Below are 20,037 nucleotides of genomic sequence, written 5' to 3'. Positions count from 1 at the left end.
ATGTCTTTATTTTTTTGAATTCTGATATAAATTGAAGAGAAAAAGTTTAGATTTTGGGAGAAATTTCCTATCATGTTTAACTCTACTCCTTAGGTCTTATTGTAGCCTCAAGATTGAATTGAGTGAACTCTGAATACATTTAGACAAATCTGTGAAGGTGGCTAGTGGGGAGATGGTTAATTTTGTTTATATCTTGTTGGGTACAGTGTACTCATTTAAAATATTTCTGAAGACAGTGGCAAAATGCCCTAAAATGTGTTAGTGGGTCAGGTGTGCTAGTACATGTCTGTAAATTCAGTACCTGGGATCTTGAGGCAGGATTGTCCTTTACAACTTAATGAGACATTGTCTAACATTAAAGTGGCTGGTGATGTAGCTTACTGATAGAGCACTTGCTTAGCACACATTAAGCTCCAGGACTACCAGAAGAAAAGGAAGTATTGAAGAGGAATCAAAATATTAAATGATGTACGTAGCAAATGTGTGAATATGTGAAATTTGTAGCCATGGAAAAAAGAGAAGGGAATGCTTAACCTCTAGTTGTATTACAGTGGAGAACGAATGGTTAACTTTTCCCAAACCCATTAATGTTGTTTTTGTAGAAGTAAAAAGATATTGCTCCTACAGTAAACTTTTATTAGATATATATATCTTGTTATTGATGTTTTATAATTATGAGAAATAAAGAATAGATTTTTTCAGAGTTTGCCTTTCTTGTTAAAGATACTATCTTTACACTATGTCTTTTATGTTCAACAGATTTTCAACAAGCTCTCTATGAGTTGTCATACCATGTCATTAAAGGAAATTTAAAACATGAACAGGCATCTAGTGTTCTTAATGACATTAGCGTAAGTATATCTATTTAAAACAGTAATTGTTCCATATCTCTTCACTTTTGCTACAAAGCTCTTTGAAGTGTATAACATGTACTTTGTCAAAATAATAGTTTTAAAGGTAATATTGGTAAGTCATTTTTGCTCTACAAAAATTGACATTTTAGTCTTTCCTTCTGTTTGTAAGGAAGAAAAGGTTATAAAAACTGGCTTGAGCAAAACAAAAGTACTGGAATGATGTCAAAGCCTTAACTAATATTTTGACTCTAGAAATAAAGTATTTTCTTCAAATAATGATACTTTTTGATAATTATGACTATAATTTTATTTTACGAATTAAATTATTTTAAATTGCAGTTGCATAATCCTGACATTCATTTGTTTGTATCTACTTCCTACTTACTTTTAGAAAATAACAGCTAGATTTTTTTTAAAAAAAACCTTTAAGTGGCCAGTTCGGTTTTACTTACATTTATTGGAGGATTTAGGCTAGATTCAGAGCAAATACTTTCGAATGTAGATTCACTGTAGATTGCTAATGACTCATGCTGTTTGATAATTTGAACTGGAAGAGGGACTGTTGATTGTTAGGGTGTTTATTGTAAACTTAAAATTTCAAGTGGTGTGCTAGTCTGTTGTGAGACTGGTCTTTAGATTTGTGTAAATTATTTGTCCAACTTTTCTAATAACTATTGAGATGGTATTCGGGAATTTATGTGAATTTTCTGTATGTTTTATGTTTCTGTAGTTCTTTCCGGTGGGAGTTTGGAATCTGCTTCATATGATTTTTGTGCTTTTCTTGGGTAGTTTTAATGGAAGTTTTAAGTTTAGCTGTGGTGATACTCCCCACCCCTCCCTAAGTACATTTGAACAGGACGAATTTTAATATATATTTCTCTTCCTTCCTGAAACTGTCTCCAGTTAACATAGTTATAAAGTGGTATATTTCTTTGGAAAAACCCTTGCATCTTTCTACTTCTGTTCTTTAATTAATCTGAATATTTGCATTCATAGCCCTTGAACAACTGACAGACCACTAAGATAATTTCATTCTGTAAATTGAGAGTTTGTATAATTTTAGTCTGTATGCAGAATTGACTATAATTATTTTTCCATTTATAAAATTAGTCTAAATAAACATTACCTATACTGTGTTTTTAGAAGTTAGTGTGTCCTATATTTTGAATATTTCATTGTATGTATATGCTTCTACCCTGCATTGCCTTTGTCATGGCTTTTCCATACTAATATATATTTGTCCAGTATCTTAATCACACATATGGATTTATATGACTCCTAGCAGCTGCCAGCTTTTTTCTTTGAATTTCTCTCTTATAGTCTCTGAAAATAGATGAATTTTAGGGTTGCTGTAGTGCCAGAAAACTACTAATTACAGTAACTGAACTGTGATCCTTACTAATGGGAAATGGCTCTAAAATTGATCATGGAAGTAACAAGCCAAGAAATAATTGTGGACTAATGCTGGTGCTTTCATCCAGAAACAAGATTTTGGGTCAGTCCCCTCCCCCCAAAAGCTATAAACAAAGAGTGAATAAAGAAAATAAAAAGAAAAATTGATAATTATTTCATCTTCACAGAATCTTGAATTATAGAATAATTGCTTTTAATTGATATAATTTTTAGATTTCTGATCTTCTGACACTATGATTTTTTTTGAGATAGGGTCTTACTATGTATATGTAGCCCTGGTTAACAAGGGGTTTGCAGACACACTGACTTTGAAATCACAGAAGCCTGCCTGCCTGCCTGCCTCTGTCTGTCTGTACTGGGATTAAAGGCCTGTACACATGCAGCCCAAGTCCTTTCTTCTAACCAATCGATGTTCTTATACTTATGAACCTTACCTCGGAGAATTCTAATGTAGACATGCTGGACTTCAGTTGACTTCTACTTGATTGATGAGAATTGTTTTGAAATAATAACACTTTTTCCGTGCTATTCTGGAACTGATTGTAAATCTTTTATCGTAGGAATTCCGTGAGGATATGCCTTCTATTCTTGCTGATGTGTTCTGCATATTAGGTAGGTGGGAAATGTTTATTTTGCATGTAACAATTTTGTGTAAGATCATGAGATCGTGTTAAATGCTTTTTTTTTTTACAAACATGCAGATTTTCTGCAAATCTTCAATCATTTTTAACTTTACACAGAATATAGTTTTGTAAATCAAATATAATTACTTTATAAATTTTATAATTTAATTTAACAGTATACTTTTTTGATTGATAATATATATTTATGTAAGTTTGAGCTAAATGGGCTAATTTCAAGTAAAAAAAAGTCAAGTTTTCTCACATTTGCCTGCATTTCTGCAATTATAGTAACTACATCGTGTCATTCAATGAAATTTCTCTGAATCTCAAAGTTCCCTTTTAAGTCTTATTTTAAAATGAGTAAGATTAGTCAAAATCATTAAAAGTACATTTGTTTTGAGGGTAAAAAAATTTGTGTTGTATTTATCCAGAATTCATATAAGAATTCATATAGACTTTTTTCTCAATAAATGAATAATTCTTTGATTTCCAATTAAAGGTAGTGTCTCTGAGGAAAACATGGATTTACAAATAATATGTTTTGAAAATTTATTTGTCTAATTTTAGCTATTGATTAAATAACTGAGCATGGCTTCCCCATCAGTTATGTTCTTTCTGTAATTTTGAGTCCAAACACATTGCTAGACATATATTATTACCTTTAAAGCAAGCCTTATCTTCTAAGGGTTTGCCAAGTTGGAGTTACTTTAGTTTATTACTTTTAATTCCCAGGATTTGGTGAGTTAATTAAATGGCTCACTGAGTATTTAGAGTTTGTTCTTAGCTAATATGAATTCCTTTGGTTTTTGAGAATGTTTCAAGTTTCAGAACAGTGGCAATTTTAGGAACAGGTTAAAATATATTTGAGTGAGTGATAAATGTGAAAGAAAGATCACTAATGAGTCGGCCATGTGTTCTGTTGTTTCCCCTCCTGGCAAAATCATTAATAGATAAATAAAATTAATAATGAAATTAATAGATAAATAAAATCAGTAATAATCTTTTATACCAAACTGTCCTGGTTTGAATGATAAAGTACATCTTCACTGTATTTAATTGATTGGTTTATACAAAATTAAAAAAGATACTTAATATTTGAAAATGATACTAACAAATATTTAATACAAAACACATTCCAATGTAAACACAATTGTCTTTTTCCACAAATTTTATATTTAGGAAACCAGTTTCTAGGAGCTATTTTTGAAAGATGTCCTTAGTAGTGTTGTCTGTCTTTAGTACTCAGCAGTTACTACCCTTTTCGCTCTTTTCGATTCTTCAATTCTAGTAGTTTTTAAAAAATTGACTTATTAAAATAATAGCTTTCCTTCATTTTTTTAAGCCAAGTGACTCTTTCTACAGATCATTTCTACTGTAACATGGATTCATGATGGTGATATATAGTTACTTTGGGGGAAATTTCTTCCATACTACCCAACCGATTTTTACAAGCATGATTAGAATCCCATACTTGGTTAAGAATATCCTTCATCTGCCCCCTCGTGCACACTCACTCTAGGCAGGAAAAAAATCATACAAGGATGACTCCAGAACAAGTAGAGAAATTAGGATTAAGAATGTGATCTAGGGCTCTAGAGATGGCCTAGAGCTTAAAAGAGTAGAGGCTGCTCTTTCAGAGTTCTAAGTTCAAATTCCCAGCAACCAAATGGTGGTTTGCAATCATCTACAATGAGATCTGATGCCCTCTTCTGATGTGCAGGCATACCTGCAGACAGAACACTGTAGACATAATAAAGAAATAAATCCTAAAAAAACAAAGAGGAATGTGAACTAGCTGGCTGGGAAGATGGCTCAGTAGTTAGTAACACTTGTTGCTCTTACAGAGAACAGAGATTTAGTTCCCAGCACCCACATGGCAGCTCCTCATCCTTAGGTCCAATTGTAGAGGATCTTACCTCCATAGGTACCATGCTTAACTGTGTATATGTACATATACATACACACAGTTAAAACTTATGCATATAAAGTTTGCAAGACCAATGGGCCTCTCTCCAATGATGGCCGACTAGGCCATCTTCTGATTCATATGCAGCTAGAGACACGAGCTGGGGGGGTGGGGTACTGGTTAGTTCATATTGTTGTTCCACCTATAGGATTGCAGATCCCTTTAGCTCCTTGGGTACTTTCTCTAGCTCCTCCATTGGGGGCCCTGTGATCCATNCANTAGCTGACTGTGAGCATCCACTTCTGTGTTTGCCAGGCCCGGGCATAGCCTCACAAGAGACAGGTATATCTGGGTCCTTTCAGCAAAATCTTGCTAGTGTATGCAATGGTGTCAGCGTTTGGAAGCTGATTATGGGATGGATCTCCGGGTATGGCAGTCTCTAGATGGTCCATCCTTTCGTCTCAGCTCCAGACTTTGTCTCTGTAACTCCTTCCATGGGTGTTTTGTTCCCAATTCTAAGAAGGGGCAAAGTGTCCACACTTTGGTCTTCGTTCTTCTTGAGTTTCATGTGTTTTGCAAATTGTATCTTGTATCTTGGGTATTCTAAGTTTCTGGGCTAATATCCACTTATCAGTGAGTACATATCGAAGGGGAACTCCAGGGCCAAGAAGTGGGAGTAGGTGGGTAGGGGATTGGGGGGAGGGTATGAAGGATTTTTAGAATAGCATTGGAAATGTAAATGAAGAAAATACCTAATAAAAACAATTTGGAATCTATAAAAAAAAAACCTCATGCACATAAAATTAATCTTTAAAAAGAATGAGAGTTATGTGTAATAATGATGATGATACTAATAATATTATGGCATAGGTGCTATTTTTGGAACAGCTTTCATACTTTAGGCATCATGTTAAAAATTTTCATCTTATAACATCTTATATCTTAACCTTATAACAACTATATGGTAGGTATGCAGATAGGCAAAATGAGGTTTAGTGAGAGGGAGCCTGAGTAACTTGAGAGGCTGATTCTGAAGTAACACGATGCACTGATGAGACCTTGGAGGTGGGCCAGTTGGCTGATAATATAGAAGACAGGAGGAGGAGGAAGCTGAGGGCTTTTTAGATAATCATAGGGGAAATTAAAAAAGAACGCACTAAGTGCTAATTAAGGATACTGGATGGAATAAGGTATGATGAAACATTTATTTGAATGCTGTTTTGAGTTAGAAGGAAAATAATAATGAAAATAGAGGAAGTATAATTGGGATAACTACTAAACTGTGTGTTGAGACAGGTTAACTAACAGATTTCTTGAGGTCCTGTTCAGTATTACTACCATAATCACAAGCTGAGAGAATAGTACCTTAATCAGGTCAAGTAGCTACGAGGACTTGAGCACCATGTGCCTGAACTAAAGGACCTTAGTGATGTCATCTTAACAACTTTAGGACTCAGAGATAACTGGGAACCTCTGGAAAAAATTAATGAGATCAGTTAAGTCTTTGAGAAAACACCGCTAAAAGTAGAGATTAACTGGGCTTGGTGGGTATCTGCTTCTAGTCCCAGCACTCTGGAGACAGATGTAGGTGGATCTTTATGAACTTGAGGTCATCGGCCTGGTCCACATAGCAAGGTCCAGACTTGCCAGGGATGCATTATGAAGCCCCATGCCAGGAAAAAAAAAAGTTGAGATTGTATTGTAAGTTACATTGCATAAATCATACCGTAAATTTTCTGTTTTATTTTTTTCCTGTGTGCTGTAGTGTATAGAGCCCATGATCTCACAGATTCTAAGCAAGTACCACTAAGCCACACCCTTAACCCCTAAAATTTTCTTAATGTACTTGTGCTAACTTTGTGGTACAGTTGCTAGGATATGGGTAAATGGCAGTTGTCAAAAAGGAATAGTGAAGGGTCAGGAAAACATTTGATGCTATAAATCTCCTTCTCTTTTGATTTTTCATGTTGACAGTAGAATGTAACCTAAAGTAAAACTGTGGTTAAGTTGTATTATTTCGGAAGATCTACTTAGAGGTACTAGTTATTACTTCAGTAAGACTAATGACATTTATTGTACAGTCTAAATTACCAGTTGACTTTAAAAATAAGTAATTCTAAGCACTTGGTAAGTAGAAGCAAGAGGATCAGAAATTTAAGGTCATCTTGGCTATTTAGTGATTTGTCTGCAAGAGACTGTCTCATAGGGAAAAAAAATCAGTTAAAGCAACAATCTGAGGTCAACCTTTGTGTAATTCTGCTAATCTTATTTGAAAATTTTGATGTTTGGCATTTTGCATTAATTGTTTTATTTTATCCACACCTCAGATCTAAGCTTGGATAAGTTTTCTGAACAATTTTCTAAAACTGAGGGAAGTCTGTATTTTTACACATTTCAGTAGGAATAAAATGCCAGTGTTGAGTATTTTTATTTAGTGACTAGAATTAGTCAAAATAGGATTTTAAATATACCTTTTAATACTGACTTTTCATAGACTTGGTGACATTAGGTTTCTCAACTTCATTGATAAGTGACTCTTAAGGTTAGGAAGCATTTTTTTTTTTGTGCCAGCCCTGGGGAAACTGAGAAAAGAGAATTGCTGTTGATTTAAAGGTCAGCCTGAAGTTCATAGCAGGTTGAAGACAAGCCTGTGCTACATAATGAGACCTTTTTTGTTAAAAACAACAACAACAACCCTCCCCAACAACAACAACAACAACAACAACACCAACACCACCAACAATACCCCCCGACCCCCAAGACTGAGAAGCTGACTAAGTGGATAAAGCCTTTGCTAAGGCGTGAGGATCAGAGCAAATCCCTAGCACACACAAGAAAGCAGAGTAAGGGCCATGTGGTTGTACACATACAGCTCTAGTCCTAGCACTAGGGAGAGGTAGAGGTAGGTGGATCTTTGAGTTTGAGGTCATCTGTATTACGTAGTGAGACTTTGTCTTAAAAGGGGGAAGGGGTCACTATGGTGGCTTGCCTGTGTGAGAGACATAGACAGGATATCTTTGGCAAGCTGGCTAGTTATGTTAGCTAAATTGGCAAACTTTGAGTTCAGTGAGAGAGACTCTACCTCAATAAAGTGGAGAAAAATTGAGGAAGACACTCGACATCAATCATCCTCTGGCCTCCATACACAGCAATGTTAATACCACACTCCTGAGTATGCACAGTGCACATATATACCCACTCAAAAAGGGATTGGGAGACAAAACAACCAACCACCAAAATGGCCTTTTTTGCTGTTGTTGTTACAATACAGAATCTTCCTATTTAGTCCAGGCTGGTCTTGAACTCATGATCCTTCTGCTTCAGCCGTCTGAGGGCTGTGATTACATTTGTGTACCACAAAGCCCAACTAATGTGGAAGAGATTTTTTTCTTGTTTCCTAGTTCAACTTGGCCATTATGGAATGAGTCTCTATTTTGGCACCTCTGACGAGTGGTCATTTAAACTTCCTTAGAATTTTTCCTTTTTGAAAATAGTATTTTTATTTCTGAAATTTTGTTTTCAGTGTTTCTTGTGATACAAACTTATTTATGGATGCATGCTATAGGTTACAGGGTCCGTCATCAGTATTAAGAGAAATTAAGGTTTTATGAGTTTATGAAAGATATTATTACAGTTTATATTTTTTCCAGATTCAGTAAGAGTTATTTTTAATCAATTATATTTATTTTTGAGACAAGGTATTTCTTTGTTCCTGGTCTGACCTGGAGCTCATACTGTAGACTAGGTTGGTCTTTAGCTTCTGAGCCTTATGCCCCCTGCTCCTGGGTGCTGAGATTACTTACAGGTGTGTACTACCATACCTGACACAGAAAGAGGCATTTTAAACTAAGTTTTAAAGAAGATGACTCTTTTAGTAGGGGAGAGTATAGAAAAATGAAATTTGTATCCCTTTTCTTCCCATTCTAGATATTGAGACAAATTGTTTAGAAGAAAAAAGCAAGAGAGACTATTTTACACAATTGGTATTAGCATGTTTGGTAAGTTTTCAGATATATTTCCCCTTCTCAAATTTGCATTGAATAAGTATAATCAAAGTTGATAATTTTAAATGAAGGATGATACTGACATTCATTTGACTTAATGATAAGGTGAGATTTAGATCTTGAAATGGAATATTTTGTGAAATTAGGTATGCAATTTCTGTAAAATAATCATAATTTTAAATTATTTAATCTATTACCTATAAAAACCCTTAGTGATATTTCTGACCCAGTCAGTTCCTAATGTAGAAATTTTAAGCAACTATGAAGTAAGTAGAATTTATTGTAGATTGTTCTTAAACTGATTTTTTAATAAACTTTATTTGTTAGGGATAAAATGATGGAGGCAGTTTAAGAAGAATAAATATAAGTTGTGCTGTGGTTGCGGTTTAGTTGATAAAGTGCTTGCCTTGCATACACGAAACCCTGGGTTCTACCCCTAGTACCATATAAACCCGGCATGGTGACACTTGCTTGTAACCTCAGCACGTTGGAGATGGAGACAGGATCAGAAGTTCAAGATCATTCTTAACTACAATGAGTTCAAAGACAGCCTGGGATACATGAGACACTGTCTTTAAGCAAACAGCAACAACCCTTCTCCACAAAAATAGAAGTCACAATTGTCTAGTAAGCCACTTCATGCTCATAAAATTAGAGCCAAGGAAAAATGTCATTACTAGGATGTAGAAGAATGTCCTTGCCTTTGTTATATTACAGTTTGCTTTACTGTAGAAAATGTAGAATGCTGAAGTACTATGTTAAGTGAAAATTGAGTTAAGATAGGCTCAATATAAGGAAATTTAATCTGTAGTTTTTCTCTAAGCTGTGTACAGCAAACATGTAATTTTAAAGTAATTTTTGAAAGAGCTATATAATTTACTTTTCAGTATTTGGAAGGTCATTTTTTTGAATTGAAATTTTAGGCTTATAAAGAGATACAATTTTATATTCTTACATTGGAAAGATTATTTTGAATATATTTAAGAGTGTGTGTACATAGTTGGAATGCTAAAGAATAAATGGTCTTTAATATTTTTTAATGCAGTATTTAGTTTCAGACACAGTTTTGAAGGAACGATTGGATCCAGAAACTTTGGAATCATTAGGGCTTATCAAACAGTCACAGCAGTTCAACCAAAAGTCAGTTAAAATCAAGACAAAACTCTTGTAAGTATATGTGGCTTATGTTACAGATCAAGTAGCTGAATGTATATTTCTCATTTTAAATAGTAGCAGTTTCTAAAGGCTCCTTGAAGGCTATTTTTTTTTGTTTGTTTGTTTGTTTGTGGTTAGCTTTTTTTTTTTAAGAACATTTAAATTATTGAGTTTTCAATGACCTATCTTTCTGTTAACTTTGTCCATGTTTGAGTTTGAGATAACATTCTTTTTAAGAAGACTTATTTTAAATGATGTGTTTGTGTGTGATCATGTGCACATGAGTGTGCGAGTGTGGGGTGTGGTAATGTGAAGATGCCTTCAGAGACCAGAGGTATTGGATTCTCCCTGGAGCTAGAGTTACAGGGAAGTATATAAATGCTGGGAACTGAACTTGAATCCTCTGGAAGAACAGCAAGTGTGTTTAAACTACTTATCTGCATCTCCAGACCTATATTAAGTGTTTAATAACCATAGCTATATTCAGAGCATATTCACAATGGTGGAAATATTGGTATGTTTGTGTATGTTCTTGTTAACTAATAATGCTTTTTATGCTAACAGATACACAAAAGGGTAAACTAATAGCCATTCTCATTGTTTTAAGTTAGTGATATTCAGTGAGAGTACACTACATTGTGCAAGCTTGATAATTGAAATTAATTTTATCCTTTTAATGATATTTCTGATTTCAGTTATAAGCAGCAAAAATTCAATTTATTAAGAGAAGAAAATGAAGGTTATGCCAAGCTGATTGCTGAACTGGGACAAGATTTATCTGGAAATATTACTAGTGATTTAATATTAGAAAATATCAAATCTTTAATCGGTAAGCCATACCTGTGTCTATATAATATGCGTTATTAAGACAAGCTTTATTTTTAACTTTTAGAAGATATCCATAAAGAAAAAATGAATCACCCTTAGTTGTATGGTGGGTTTGTGGACAACAGGAAACAAAACAAAGAACTCCACACCTGGGATTATATAACTTTTAATTTGGGTATTTTATAAGTATTTATAAAATTTATCATGATCTTTATGAAAAATGGTTTTGTCATTGTTGCCTGTATGATTATTCTAATGTTCTCTCTAATTCTTCTGTCTGTAAATTTTAACTATTATCTCAGACATTTTCATAGAGGGTAAAAATAAAACTTTAATAAATGTTTACAGAAACTTGATATATAGTTTTTTAGAACTTGATTTTATAAATACAGTTTGTGACTTTGATAACACATTTTACCTTTATTTCTGAAAGTAGCAGAAGTTGCAAAAATATAGCAGAAAAAATTTTCTCTTTAGTTTTAAAATTGCATTTCTGTCATATTACTTTTGCCTTGAGCATTTGAAGAGAGTAGCTGACATGGACAGGAGGAATGAATAGGGCAAGCCTGGTTTTCTAAGATTGGCAAAAATTCCTGGTATTATATAGTAGGTAGTGTTCTAATGAGGGAATATTTTGGAGTTGTGTAAAATCATAGTTTTTGTGATTTCCAGGAGGAATGTTATTTCCTACCTCATTGATTACAATGTAGCTGCCATTTACCCTCAACTGCTTCTTGTTGTTTTTCTTTCTTAATCATTCCATTCGTTTACATCTCAAATGATATCAGGGGATATCCCTTCCTGGTTACTTTATTTGAATGCCTACACAAAGTATTAGGAGAGGAGAATAAGAATTCAGCCAAACTTAAGTTCCTTAGTCATAACTTAGAACATAAGTTTGGCTGAATCCTTATTCCCTTCTCCTAATGCTTTGTGTAGGCATTCAAATAAAGCTGTGTTTACTTCAGTCTTCCTTATTCTTTGGCTTGGCATTTGGTGACTCCAAGTGCACAAGCTAAGGCTACGTTCAGTTTAAATTTACCTTTTTCTTTGAAGTCAGGTTTTGGTAGCTGATCTAGTTTCTTTTGTTCCTTTGTCCTATGGTGATGGAACATCAGATGAGTGAGCCTCTAGCCCTGAAGGAGTCTTGCTGTCTTCTATGGCCTTGACTATGTCAGTGACCTGTTTTTAAAACTCCTCTAGTACAGATTTCTTTTCTTTCCAGAACAGGCTGTGCATTTTTTCCTACAGATTTTACCCTCTTTTATCTAGCTTGTGAAGCTTGTCAGTACTGCCATAGTGTACTGTTTTTTCTTCCTTGTACTGTGTCATGTCCTTACTTAAGATAGTGTTCTCTTGCTCTTAAGATCTCATGTTATGGAGAGCCTCCCAGCATTTGCTTTCATTTTATCTCCTTTTATGTGCACAACTCCTTTTCCTCTTTTTCTTTTCTTTTTTTTTAATTCCTTTCTGGATTCTTACCTTTTTTATGCCTTTGTTATTTTAGGAGCATTACAAAGACTTTCCTTAAAGCTATGCTTTTATGTAACAGGAAATTGTATACTCCTCTCTCCTTCAACTTTGCTCTCCTAGAGAAGTTTATTATCTCTGTTGACTACCGTGATGGCATCTTCACTTTAGGCTCATGATCCACGTGGATAATCTATAATTAAAACAACTTGATTTCTTGGTCTGTGTTTATTTTAACCCATCTGGCATCCTGTAGAGTGTGGTAGACCAGATAGACTCAGATTGCATCTTCTTAAGGCTTTCCTGGCTATCACTTTCCCCACTCCTTAGTTTTCTCAGGTTATTTTTCTTGTTAACACTTAATGGTGTATTGAGTATAGTTGATTCTCTGTTTCTACAAGGTTGAAAATATTCATGGAAGAATCTGTTATGAGTATGTTGTATTAGTTATTATAACTAATCTTTTTGTGATATGAAGTATATAAGATCATATATATCAATTATATGCACATCTTGTTCCATTTTATATAAGAGACTGTAGCATCTGTTGATTTTGGCATCCTTAAGGCAGTCTTGGAACAAACTTAGACACTGAGTTTTATATCTCTACCATCAGCTCTGTGAGGACAATGTTTTTTGTTTGCTTTGTTTAGTACCTAATTCTTAGGGGTTGGTTGGTGCTAAATAAATAATTAAATGGAAAGTTAATGAATATTCTGCCCATTTCTAGTGTCTGTAGTGATTTTTAGTCTCTATTTTCTGACATTGAGACATTTGGAAAGCTTAACTTCCTGACTCTGTTTCTTTCTGGCTAGGTAACCTTTTGTCCCCCCTGGTTGGTTGAGAAAGGAACATTTTATGTTGAAATTGAGGATAAGAATTTAATTTCATTTAATGTTTTTCAACATTCAAATTAATTGTGTGCACTATGAGTACAACTCCATTTAGGTCTGACCAAATGCTTCAGCTTTACAGCATCCTGGTTTTTATGACATCTTTGGATAGGTTTCTTCATGTTCATTTCCACTGTTGTTTCTTAATGTATAATCTAGAGAGGTAATACTTCATATAAAACTATCTTAGCTCTGATGTTCATTAGCCATCGTGAGAAACTGATACGTAGTTTGGAAGGTTTGCAGGCTGGGTGGTTATATTGAGATGCAGTGATCTGGAGAAATCCTTGCTTATTTATCACCCTTTAAGATTCTGGCAGATGGAAGTATATGTAACTGTTTAGCCTGGGTTGTGTATTAGTGTGCAAGTAAGTACAGAAGCAGGGTTGCTAGGGTTATGTGCTGATGATTGCTAGCTAAAGTGTGACAGTAAAGCTGAACAACTTACTAAGTAGCAATGAAAAATGATGACTAGACTACTAATAAATAGGCCCTTTCAAGGGAATTTTAAATCAAGGTGGCAGATATAATGTATATTTTATAAATCAAAGAAAAATAGAGGTGGGCTTGTTTTTCTGAACTAAACTATTAACATATACCTATCTGTCCTAAAAAAACAAAACAAAACATTATTTTCAATACCTTAAATATATATATAATAAAATATGATTGCAATAGTTTCATCTAAGTTAGTATTCAACAACATTTCTTCTTTCATTTTTGTTTCTGTTTTGTTTTGTCTTTGAGACAGGGTCTTGCACATCACTCAATCTTGCCTGAAACCTTGATTCTCTTGCCTCAAATTCTTGATTTCTTTCTGCCGTCTTTTTAATTGTTGTAGTTCGTACATATTTTACTTTACTAATCTCTCATTTGATACTTAGTTGGCAAAGTGTCCTCCCCCCCCCCCCCCCCCCCCCCCCCCCCCCCCCCCGTCCCTGTTCTGTAGACTGTCTTTTTTACTCTGGTGATCATTTAATTTGCTGTGCAGAATCTTCTAAATTTCATGTAATTTCATCTGTCTGTAAATTCTAGGAATCATTTCCTGTTCCATTGGAGTCCTTTACAGAAAGTCCTTGTTTATGCCTAAATCATGAGGTATTTTCCTGTAGCATTTCAAGTTTCAGGCCTTATGTTAAAGTTATTGATCTATTGGAATTATTTTTGTGGAGGAGAGAGATGTGGGTCTATATTCTTCTCCACATTGATATATACTGTTTCCCAGGCACTATTTGTTGGAAAGTCTCTCTCTTTTTCAATATATGTTTCTGGCTACCTTGTCAAAAATTACATAGCTGTTTTTTTATTTCTGGATCATCTAGTTTATTTGTGTGTATACAGTATTTGTCAATGTGGTTCTATGGTGTAATTTGAGATCAGGTACTATGTTGGCACCAGCATTAGTTTTTATGCTAAGGATTGCTTTGTATTTGAGACCTTTTGTGCTTCTATAATGAAGTTTTAATTTTGTTGTGAGACAGAGTCTTCCTATATCTTCCTGCTGCTTATTACTTGCTCTGTAGATCAGGCCAGCCTCAGTCTCAAAGAGATTGGCTTGCCTCTGCCTCCTGTGTGCTGGGATTAATGGTGTGTATCACTATGCCTGGTCGTGTGTGGTCTTACTCTAGTGTGTTCTTGAATTTGGTTTGTATGTGTATCTTTTTGGACAGATTTTCCACCTATGTTTTTCAGGGAAATTGATCTGTTCTTTTCATTTGTAGTGATCTGATCTAGCATTTTATTAGGTTAGTGTTGATTTTGCAGGATGAGTTGGCTATCTTTTCTTCTCTTTAGGTTTTGTGGAACAGTTTCAGGACTATCAGTATATGTCTGGGAGTTATTTTTTTTCAGTTGTGGCTTTTCTTTTCTGGGAGGTGTTCTTTTGTTTCTTGCTCATTGCTGTTACAGATCTATTTAAATTGTTTTTAGCTTTTTGATTTAATTTTGATGGATCTTATGTGTTTAGGAATTTTTCTTTTAGAATTTCAAGTGTTAAATATAAGTTTTGAGAGTATTCCATAATGCTCATCTGAATTTTACTGGAATTTGCTGTAAAATTCTCTTTTTTCCTTTCTATTTTACTGATCTGGGCCTTTTCTTTCTTTGGTTTGTTTGTTTATTAGGGTGTTAACATCCTCATTTCAAAACACTATTTTCTTGTTTTGTTGATTCTGTATTTATCTCCATTTGATTAATTTCTGCCCCCATCTTTAGTTTTTTTTTTTTTTTTTTGGCCACCTACTGTGTTTGGGGGTTGTCTTGTTCTTGTTTTTTTTTTTTTTTTTTTTTTTTTCCCCTTACAGCATTGGGAGTATATCATAAGGGTATTTATTTGAAAGCTCACTGATTTAAAAAATGTAAATATCTAGTTATAATCTTTTCTCTTAAATCTACTTGAGGTATAGCTCATAGCTTCTGATAAAGTTGTGCTTCTACTTTTCACTTTGAAATTTTTATTGAACTTTTTATTTTTTTCTTATTTCTTCAGCGGCTCATTTTAGTTATACAAGAGTATATTGTTCATTTTCCAATCCAAGTATTTGTGATTTGTGTAATTTCTTTTGCTATCAGGTGCTTGTTTTGTTCCACTATGATCTGATAAAAGAACTTACTTCAGTTCTTTTGTGTGTGTGAAGACTTGTTTTATGTTGTATTTCTAGCAGGCTTAATTGATCGCTTATAAGAATGTGTATTCGGAATCTGTTTGATAGAATATTCTGCAGATACCTGCTAACTCCACTTGATCTATGGTGTAGTTTAACTGACATATTTCTATTAGAGAAAACAGAACAAAAAGAAGCAATCAAACAATGGCACCTGCCTTATTTGTTTATTGCTCTAGTTCTGTGGCACCTAGCATTTGCATTCCCATTCTTGTGGTCCCTTATTTTCAGGCACCCAGTATAGCCCAGTTTTAAGCAAAGGATAAATTCTGAAGATGATGCTGGGTCACTGCACTCTGAGTCACAAACTGTCAAAATGAGACTTCTGCCTATTGCTGTGGAGGAATCACTTTTGCCTGTTGCTGTGGAGGAATCTGCTATTTTGCGGAGGAATCACTTTCTTCAAAATCTGCATCCAGATTTGAGGCTTTTGAAGTCTGTAGGCTTGTCTCAAAGTATGCCTGCCAGTCTCTTTTGAGCAGGGTGGCCGATCTCACCTTTTGAATGGGGCTTCTGCTTTCCCTAACTTCACCAGGGAACCATGTGGCTCTGTATCTGTGTGTGTTTGACTTGGCTTCTTTTCAATGTGTTACCTGTTTTTTCCTTGATAGTTTGTAGCTGTTTAGTGAGAGCTGTTGAATTTCCAAAGCTTTCTATTTTGTTGTTTTGGAACAGTGTATTCTTTTTACACTGTCTTATCTCTTTACCTGGGCCATCCAGATGCTGTTTTCAGTCTGGTGTCTTACCACAGTTTCGTTTGTTGTTATCTAAGCTTGAAGATTTGGTGTGGAAAAGTAGGAATTGAGAGTCTTTTCTCTTCCAATTTCATGGGTTCTTTTAGTCCCATTACAATGTGACCAGAGAAATACTAAAAAGAAAATTAAGTGTCAAGCCAAACAATTCTTTGAAAGATTTGAGGACATTCAACTCCTTTGACTACATTATTTTGAGAGTGCTTAGTATAATCTGAATATAAAATTTATTCACTCCAGATTCATATTGTCACTATATCAGCTTTTTAGAAAATCTCTTTAAAAAGGAAGTCTGTTGGCTTTTTTCTGTCCCCTAAACCTTTTCTTACTATAGTCACAGTACTACAAACCACCACCACCACCACCACTAATTAACAACAATAACAACAACAACAACAATGAATGTTTTCTCTGTGTATCCCTGACTGTCCTGGAACTAGCTCTGTAGACCAGGCTGGCCTTGAACTTAGAGATCCACCTGCCTCTGCCTCCCAAGTGATGGGATTAAAAGTGTGTGCAACATTATCCTAGACACAGGTTTTTTCTTCCTTTTATTAATTCATTGGTTCGTTCATTCATTCATTCATTCATTTTTTTCACACAAAGCATCCCATATCTATCCATTTATCCAACCATTATTTCAGGAAATATATACTATTTGGAGCCTCCCCTCCCCCAACTCCTCCCAGTCCCCATACTACCCCCGCTCTCTCCCAGATCCACTGCTCATTTGTTTCCCTTCTGAAAAGAGCAGGCTTCCCAATGGCATCAACTAAACATGGCATAATAAGTTGAAAGAAGACTAGTTAAAATCCACATACCAAGGCTGAACTCAGAGACATATGCAGTTGACTATAATTTGAAGTTTCCACCCCCTACTATGCAAAAGAAGATAGGTATTAGTGTTCTCAAGCATACCTTTTACATTTTTTCAGAATAATCATACTTTTAAGTATATTTTCTGAATCTTGATCCAGTGATTCTTGCTTCAAGATATGCTTTATCATGTTTTTTTCTTTTTATAAATGATATTTCTGAGAAATTGTCTACTGTAGATTATTTAGCTTGTTTCTTTGTCAGTATTTTGGAGAGGTGTGTGCATGTGTGTGTACCTTCATGTGTTTTCATTTCTAGAGGTTGAACTCAGGACCTTATGCATCCTAATTAGACACTGTTTCTATTAAACTGTGTCTACAGCCTTACTAACCTTTTTAAAAAGTAATTCTTCCTAGTTTTTATTTTTAAGTTAAAAACACAATTTCCTCTGTCTTTAAGGTCTAGCCTACAGCAACATGATTATTGAATCTGTAATCTTGTTTACACATGGACACCTCTCCTAGTATTCATTACAGTATTACCTTGGTTTGTTATTTCCATGGTAAGAATTTCAGTTTGGGCTCTAGAGAGATGGCTCAGCGGTTAAGACTGACTGATCTTCTAGAGGTCCTGCGTTTAATTCCCAGCTCATTACTATCTGTAATGGGATTTGATGCCCTCTTATGGTGTACCTGAAGACAGCGACAGTGCACTCATATATAAATGAATGAATAAATCTTAAAAAAAAATGTTTGGTTTCATTTTTACAACAATCATTGTAAACTTAATCATATTTTTGCTTGTATCTGGTTGCATTTGCTGTACTATACTATCTGTCCATCTTTGGATAGACTCCAGTTACTTTCAGTACAATTTCTTCAATGAAAGGCATGGACTCTCTTTAAGGATAGAAGAGGTAGTGTCTTAATTGTGTATCACAGGTCATGACATTCAGTGCATTGGATAGCTATGTACACGTTAGATGGAGGAATAAGTTCATGGCTATTTCAGGTCTGTCACATGCTTTTCCACATCCTATTCCAGAATGATTTTCTCTTTCTCCAAAGGCATAAAGATCTCTCTCTCTCCCTCTTCCTCTCTCCCTTTCTTTCTCCTTTTCCCTCTCTCTCTCCTCCCTCTCTCCATCTCTATTTCTTGCTTGCTTAATTTTACTGGTAGTTGAGAGCTAGGATAAACAAAAGCATTTCAGGATACTTAAACACAAGAGTGCCTAAGTTCCACCACAGCAATCATTTGGAAAAAAAATAACTTTGAAAATTGAAGCTTGCTGATTGTTTTACTATTATATAGAAATCTAAAGTTAAAATGTTTCAACTCTTCAGTGTGACTTCTTTAAACTATTACAGATACTAAAGGTACTTTCTTTCTCTGGTTATTTCTATTTTCATCTATAAAGTTATGTAGCTTTAAAAAAAAGGTTCTTGAGAAGATTTTCCTCTGAAGCAGAGGATATAAACTTTGAAAATAAGTTATTAAAATATTTTTATTTTGCCATATATTATCATTGTTGATGACTTTATCAGAGATGATGTAATTTCTTTTGAACTTATATGTAACTCTTCTGTTCCAGGATGCTTTAATCTGGATCCTAATAGAGTTTTGGATGTCATTTTAGAAGTGTTTGAATGCAGGCCAGAACATGATGACTTCTTTATATCTTTATTAGAATCTTACATGAGTATGTGTGAACCACAAACACTGTGTCATATTCTTGGATTCAAATTCAAGTTTTACCAGGTAAAAAAAAAATGTATATATATATATGTTTTTGTAGATCAGTGTCATAATTTTGTATGTATAGTTTGTTTTAATTTGTGTTGTATTATTTGCTAGTTTCATCTGATGAGATAGAGAAATGAAAAGTTAATGATATGTTGTGATGAGTTAAAAGTATAAATGATTTGATGAGGCCGGGCGTGGTGGCGCACGCCTTTAATCCCAGCACTCGGGAGGCAGAGGCAGGCGGATTTCTGAGTTCGAGGCCAGCCTGGTCTACAAAGTGAGTGCCAGGACAGCCAGGGCTACACAGAGAAACCCTGTCTCGAAAAACCAAAAAAAAAAAAAAAAAAAAATGATTTGATGAGACAGTCTAGAGGAAATCAGAATTAAATTTTGCCTCAGGAGACAGGGTCTAGTAATACTTGGAGGAGTAGGGATGTGTTGAAAATTTTCTATGCAGAAATAAACTGCAAGACTAAAGATTGGTGGTGTGGGAATATATAACTGATTGAAGAAATAGCTGGTTGTCACTTGCCTGTTTTGTAATGTGAGAAAGGAGGGGTAGAAAATTGTCTCTAGATGGAGAGATGCTTATTAGATTGCCACAGACCTTTGACTGCATGCTATTTTAGGATTTGATTGTACATATGAAGGGCATTAGAATGTTTTTGGGATGTTAAGTACTTCAAGAATATTTTACTATTAAATCAGTATAGTAGCTGAAGATACCCTATTTCTGTGGTTCTCTTCCAGTCTGCCATATTGCTACTGTTGTTTTCTAAAAGATTTGGTGGAGATGCCTAACTACTGAAAAGTCATTTCTGGTGGTGTTAAGCTTTTATTAAAACATTAGCCACAGCTGCTTCTCATTTTCCTACCAGAAGCCTGTAGACCCCATTCTTATTATAGGGAAGTAGGTC

General features: G+C 34.6%; 1 protein-coding gene across 3 annotated transcripts in view; it reads left to right on the top strand.

The window, feature by feature from the left end:
• The window catches only part of Thoc2 (THO complex 2), a 110,414-nt gene that overhangs the window by 21,471 nt on the left and 68,906 nt on the right, over window positions 1-20,037 (top strand). For all 3 annotated transcript variants that reach the window (XM_021153791.2, XM_029473077.1, XM_029473076.1), the window contains exons 3-8: window positions 760-851; window positions 2,828-2,879; window positions 8,724-8,794; window positions 9,846-9,967; window positions 10,651-10,784; window positions 18,969-19,135. In XM_021153791.2, the coding sequence (XP_021009450.2) occupies window positions 760-851; window positions 2,828-2,879; window positions 8,724-8,794; window positions 9,846-9,967; window positions 10,651-10,784; window positions 18,969-19,135 (638 nt within the window). The remainder of the gene's footprint in view (window positions 1-759; window positions 852-2,827; window positions 2,880-8,723; window positions 8,795-9,845; window positions 9,968-10,650; window positions 10,785-18,968; window positions 19,136-20,037) is intronic.

Source organism: Mus caroli, chromosome X (assembly GCF_900094665.2).
Source record: "Mus caroli chromosome X, CAROLI_EIJ_v1.1, whole genome shotgun sequence".
NCBI lineage: Eukaryota > Metazoa > Chordata > Mammalia > Rodentia > Muridae > Mus > Mus caroli.
The sequence above is the reverse complement of the archived record's forward strand: the minus strand, read 5'-3'. Positions and strand labels throughout refer to the sequence as shown.